Raw genomic sequence first — 5,892 nt, 5'->3', positions numbered from 1 at the left:
TTTTTTTGAGACGGAGTCTCGCTCTGTCACCCGGGCTGGAGTGCAGTGGCCGGATCTCAGCTCACTGCAAGCTCCGCCTCCCGGGTTCCCGCCATTCTCCTGCCTCAGCCTCCCAAGTAGCTGGGACTACAGGCGCCCGCTACCTCGCCCGGCTAGTTTTTTGTATTTTTTTTTTTAGTAGAGACGGGGTTTCACCGTGTTAGCCAGGATGGTCTCGACCTCCTGACCTCGTGATCCTCCCGTCTCGGCCTCCCAAAGTGCTGGGATTACAGGCTTGAGCCACCGCGCCCGGCCCATGGTGTATTTTTTTCTCTATTCCTTTCCTGTTTAGAAATGCTTATAGCGTACTGCCACACTACAGATCCTTAGTTCAAAGACAGAAGAACTCTTTATTTTATTGTAATGTAAAGGTTTCCTTCAGTTTTCAAGCTCATCTACTTCTTATAATCTAGAGGAAAAAAAAAAGGCTGAGACACCAGATTTAGCACTTTTTTTTTTTCTTTTTTTTGAGGCGGAGTCTTACTCTGTCGCCAGGCTAGAGTGCAGTGGCACAATCTCCGCTCACTGCAACCTCCGCCTCCCGGGTTCAAGCGATTCTCCTGTCTCAGCCTCCCAAGTAGCTGGGACTACAGGTGCATGCCACCATGTCCAGCTAATTTTTGTGTTTTTAGTAGAGACAGGGTTTCACCATGTTGACCAGGATGGTCTCAATCTCTTGACCTCATGATCCACCTGCCTCAGCCTTCCAAAGGGCTGGGATTACAAGTGTGAGCCACTGCACCCGGCCAGCACCATTTATAATAAAATGTATAACATTGAAAATGTTGGCTGGGCACAGTGGCTCACCCCTGTAATCCCAACACTCTGAGAGATTGAGGCAGGAGGATTGCTTGAGCTCAGGAAGTCAAGGCTTTAGTGAACTATGATTGCACCATTGCCTGGGCAATATATCAAGACCCTGTCTCAAAACAAAACAAAACAAAACAAAACAAAAAAATCAAATCTGTCTCGTCATTAGACCTGGGATGAATCATTCCCCTGGAACATAGCATTGAAACGCTGAAAATTTAGATGTAAAAAAGCCTTCCCTATTCCCTTCTGGGAATTCCTCTGTGACCACTCACTTCTTCCCACTTCTTCCTCCCCACTCCCCCACCAGGGCAGGAAAATGTCTGTGTGCACCGACAATGTCACTGACCTCCGGATTCCTGAGGGTGAGTCAGGGTTCTCCAAATCTATCACAGCCTACGTCTGCCAGGCAGTCATCATCCCCCCAGAGGTGACAGGCTACAAGGCTGGGGTTTCCTCACAGCCTGTCAGCCTTGCTGACCGACTTATTGGTGAGTAACTCTGCTGCCTGCCTCAGCCTTGTTTGAGAGAGAGAGAGTGTGTGCATGTGTGTATGTATGTGTAAGAGAGTGTGAGGTTACCAGGCTGGGAGGTAAAAGGCCCCACATGAGGGGCCCAACCTCTTGACCTGTGTTTTCTATTCCACTCTGTGTGCAAAGTGCTCCCGGGGACTCTGACAAACCCTTGTTTCACCCTTTCATAAGTCAATCAGGGATGTGATGAGATGAAGTGAGGTTGGATGTTGACAAGTATTGGAAGAATTCAAGTGGTTGCCAGCTAATGCTACTAGCGAGAACTAATTAGGAGCTCTAATTTGGCAGGGGTGACAACAAATATGACTCTGGATGGAATCACCTCCCCCGCTGAACTTTTCCACCCGGAGTCCTTGGGAATACCGGACGTGATCTTCTTTTATAGGTGAAGATGAGAGGCTAGGCTATGCAAGTGAAACCTAGGACTCCTCCATAATTTCTGCCGCATCCCTCCCTCTCTAGCCACCTACTGCTTATCAAGCCAGAACATGTCTGAGGTCTAGCAGATCTGCCCAGTCATGATAGCTAAAGGCTGGGAGTTCCTGATCCCAGCTTCTTGGATATTATTGGAGCAGATCTGCCCTTGAGGCAAGGAGAAATATTGGATGATCTGCAGTGGACTTCCCTTCCAGCCTAAGCAGGCTCCAGTGGATGCTAGCCATGACTTTCCTAAATCAGGGCATTTCCCCCTTGACTACATATTGTTGATCCCCACCCTTTCCACGTATAAACCAAGGCCTGTTCACTCCCTGTGTGCCAGGCTAAAGCCCAAGTCCCGACTTCCCCAGCAAGGGAATTGCTCCATGCGGATTTCACTTGGTGGCTGTCCAGGAACACAGCTGAGTGACTCATTCCCCCATGGGGGCTGCCTTTCTCTGCAGGTCCAATGATGTGACCCAGTCCTGCAGTTCTGGGAGATCAACCACCATCCGTGTCAGGTGCAGTCCACAGAAAACTGTCCCTGGAAGTTTGTCGCTGCCAGGGTAAGCCCTGCAAAGGGGTTTGACAAAGTCCAAAATCTCCCTTTCTTGAAGTCATTCCATCCTGAGATCCAGAGATTAGTGAAAAGGAGAAAAAAGAAAAGAGTTTGAGATCCATTAATGGGCTCTTAGGGGCAGAGTCATGGCCCCAGACCCTCAATCTTCATATGGCAAGAATGGGGTAGAAGGAAGAGTGAAAGCTACTCTCATATTCCTGGTCCATTATGGTGGCAGCTGCGTAGCACAGTAACCAACAGCTCGGCTGAGAGCCAGACTGAATCATCTCCTCCACTAACTAGCTATGTTATCATGGCTACATTTCTTACCTTCTTTAGGCCTCTTGTTTCCTTATCTGTAAAAATAGGCATAATGCTAAATTCCCTCAGCGGGTTGTTTTTAGGATGAAATGAGACAAGGAGACTTTAGGACGTTTCGTGATCTCTGGCTATTATGAGCATTAATAAAGGTTTAGGGATCCTAGGAATCTCTCTGCAATGAAAATACCCAGTTCTGAGTTTAATAGCTGAGTGAACTAAATCAAAAAGTTCCAAATGAAGATGACCACAGGACACCCCTCCCCTCCCTGCATAACAGCAACTAACATCTTGACGGGCACTGGCGTCTCGAGGAAGACATTTTGGATATGCTGTGCCTAAACAACTGACTGGGGAGATGGGGAGCAAAGCAGGGCGTCTTGACCCAGTAGTGGTGTCTGAGTGTCAAATCCCTGTTCTTGCCATTGTAAACATCACAATAAAGTGCATAACAGGTATCCATGACCAGAAGCTCATTCCTGAACCCCACCTCAACTCCAATCCCATCACCAGGAAGCTGCATCAAAGTGGCTATTGCAAATGTCACAAGTCTGTGGGGTGGACAGGAACCTCAAAGGGGTTGTTGGGACAGCCATGCTGGAGCTCAGACACCTTACAATAGCTCTCATATGATGTCAGCAAAAACATAAACAGGCAGAGGGTGGAGAGCCCATTGGAGGCCAGGAAGGCCTCTTATCAGTGAAATCAGAGATCAAAACCTGTGTTAAGGACTCGTTGGAAGGATCCTGGTAGGGCTAATGGTTTGGGCAGGGAGAGGGTAAATCAGGCAAGCTATGAGACAACAGGCCTCCAACCAGATCTTCCCCACCAGTCCAGCGAGTGAGAGCTCAGGTCTCTTTTCTGCTTTGCTAGAACATGCTCGGATGGGACCTGTGATGGCTGCAACTTCCACTTCCTGTGGGAGAGTGCGGCTGCTTGCCCGCTCTGCTCAGTGGCTGACTACCACGCTATCGTCAGCAGCTGTGTGGCTGGGATCCAGGTGGGTTTCCCTCTGATCGGGCACTCCCACGACAGAAGGGAATGAGAGATCTGAGTTCCTTGTTTTTCTCCCCAACAGAAGACTACTTACGTGTGGCGAGAACCCAAGCTATGCTCTGGTGGCATTTCTCTGCCTGAGCAGAGAGTCACCATCTGCAAAACCATAGATTTCTGGCTGAAAGTGGGCATCTCTGCAGGCACCTGTACTGCCATCCTGCTCACCGTCTTGACTTGCTACTTTTGGAAAAAGAATCAAAAGTACATGATGCGGTATTGGAGTTTGGGGATGGACAGGGTTGGATTATTGATCAGGGAGAATATCTGAAAGTGTAAATTAATGGGGTTTTCCCTGGAATTGGCTACATACAGACTCTGTGACTCTGGCCAGAGACTTGTTGAACCACTTATCCAGTGCATGGTTTGGTTATCCTGACTCCTGAACAGGGATGGTACCATGTGGCAGTCTATAAATGGATGTTAAATTCTCAAAAGCAAAGAGTATCCTTAATTTGTTATTCTTAACAATACAGAGAATGACATTAAGATTTTGATATTTCTATTAAACTTTGAGATCACAGAAACAGGCTTAAGGAACAAAGATCACTGAACTGGGAACCAAGATTCCTTCTAGTCCTGCAGCCCTGACACCATTTTACCATGCTTCAGTCTCCTTACCCATGGCATGGGAATAGGACCTGTTTGTAGCCCAGCCTCTCTACCTCTTTCCCCCTTATTCCCACGTTTTGGGATCTTCTCTTTCCCATCCTCCTGTTTTATAGACTAGAGTACAAGTACTCCAAGCTGGTGATGAATGCTACCCTCAAGGACTGTGACCTGCCAGCAGCTGACAGCTGTGCCATCATGGAAGGCGAGGATGTGGAAGACGACCTCATCTTTACCAGCAAGAAGTCACTCTTTGGGAAGATCAAATCGTTTACCTCCAAGGTAGGGGGCCTGGCCAGTGCACTGAGGTCAGCCTGGAGGGCTGGAGGAGACACTGCTCCTCAGACACTGAATGGTCCTGTACCGTTCAGGGATGGGCACCCTGCTCCCCACGCCCCATACAATTCCATTTCCCCACTCTGAAAATCCTGTCTTCTGCCTTCTGTATTTCTACACCAATACTCTTTCCCTCCGGGGCCCAAGGCTGCTCTTGATCAGGCTGCTTCTCTCTCAACATCTCAACATGTACTCCAGTTAGTGAGCTGCTTGGGCCTTTTCACTGCCAGAAGGAGTACTGAACCATCCATGTTGTAAGAATCATCCCCCACCCCTTTTTTTATTTTCACTGAAAGGGGGAAAAGATGATCTCTGGGATCAATTTCTGATAGAAGTCAGGCTCTCCTTTGACCAGTGGGGGGCGCTGTCCTCCAGGTATCTGGGTCCAGTCCTTTGGGAGCTGAATCATAATTCAGTCTCAGCTGTTCCCCACTGAGCAATTCTGAGCTGGGAGGGCTGGGTGAGTTTGTGTGGGTGGGTGAGTGACTATGAAGCTCATAAATGCAATACAGACAATACTGTCACTGGGCGTGGGGGCCAGCTGAGAGCATTCAAGTAAGTCCTCCAGGGCTATAGCCCTCTGCAGCCCCACTCTGCCAGTGCCCATATCTGACTACTGCTCTGAACCAGTTCATCCCAATAGGAGTGGGTTGGGAGGGCAGAAAGAGGAAGGAGGGTATTGGAAGGTGGTGAAGAAAGGACCGTGCTTGGGTGTTTAGATTGCTGAGTCTTGTTTCCTTTGTGCTGACCTGCTAGGGAGACTCCCTTGGCCTCCTTAGACTGCGATTTTTTTTTTTTTAAACCAATGGGAGAACAGTTCACCCTGGGACTCTTGAGTCTATCTGGGACTGCTAGAATTCAGCAAAGGTGCAAAGCAGAGGAGTTTTAAGATTTTTGGCTCATGCCTGTAATCCCAGCACTTTGGGAGGCCCAGGCTGGAGGATCTCTTGAGGCTAGGAGTTCAAGATCAGCCTAGGCAACATAGCAAGACCCTATCTCTACAAAAAATGAAAAACAATTAGCTGGGTGTGGTGGAGCATGCCTGTAGTCTTAGTTACTTGGGAGGCTGAGGGGGGAGGATCACTTGAGCCCAGGAGTTGGAGGCTGCAGTGAGCTATGATTGTGCCACTGCACTCCAGCCTGGGCAACAGAGCGAGACTCTGTCTCTAAAAAACATGTATTTATTTATTTATTTATTTATTTATTTATTTATTTATT

General features: G+C 48.4%; 1 protein-coding gene across 6 annotated transcripts in view; it reads left to right on the top strand.

Moving 5' to 3' along the window:
* ELAPOR1 (endosome-lysosome associated apoptosis and autophagy regulator 1) overlaps window positions 1–5,892 on the top strand; it is a 98,021-nt gene that overhangs the window by 89,058 nt on the left and 3,071 nt on the right. For 4 of the 6 annotated variants that reach the window (XM_017855934.1, XM_017855932.1, XM_017855933.1 and 1 more), the window contains 7 exons: window positions 1,160–1,340; window positions 1,671–1,767; window positions 2,264–2,365; window positions 3,550–3,676; window positions 3,755–3,933; window positions 4,455–4,620; window positions 4,822–4,928. In XM_017855934.1, the coding sequence (XP_017711423.1) occupies window positions 1,160–1,340; window positions 1,671–1,767; window positions 2,264–2,365; window positions 3,550–3,676; window positions 3,755–3,933; window positions 4,455–4,620; window positions 4,822–4,928 (959 nt within the window). The remainder of the gene's footprint in view (window positions 1–1,159; window positions 1,341–1,670; window positions 1,768–2,263; window positions 2,366–3,549; window positions 3,677–3,754; window positions 3,934–4,454; window positions 4,621–4,821; window positions 4,929–5,892) is intronic. The other 2 variants (XM_017855936.1, XM_017855937.1) reach the window with 1 other exon arrangement.

This window comes from Rhinopithecus bieti, unplaced genomic scaffold (assembly GCF_001698545.2).
Source record: "Rhinopithecus bieti isolate Rb0 unplaced genomic scaffold, ASM169854v2 scaffold_42612, whole genome shotgun sequence".
NCBI classification, from domain to species: Eukaryota; Metazoa; Chordata; class Mammalia; order Primates; family Cercopithecidae; genus Rhinopithecus; species Rhinopithecus bieti.
Note: the sequence above shows the minus strand (reverse complement) of the source record. Positions and strands in the feature narration are given on the sequence as shown.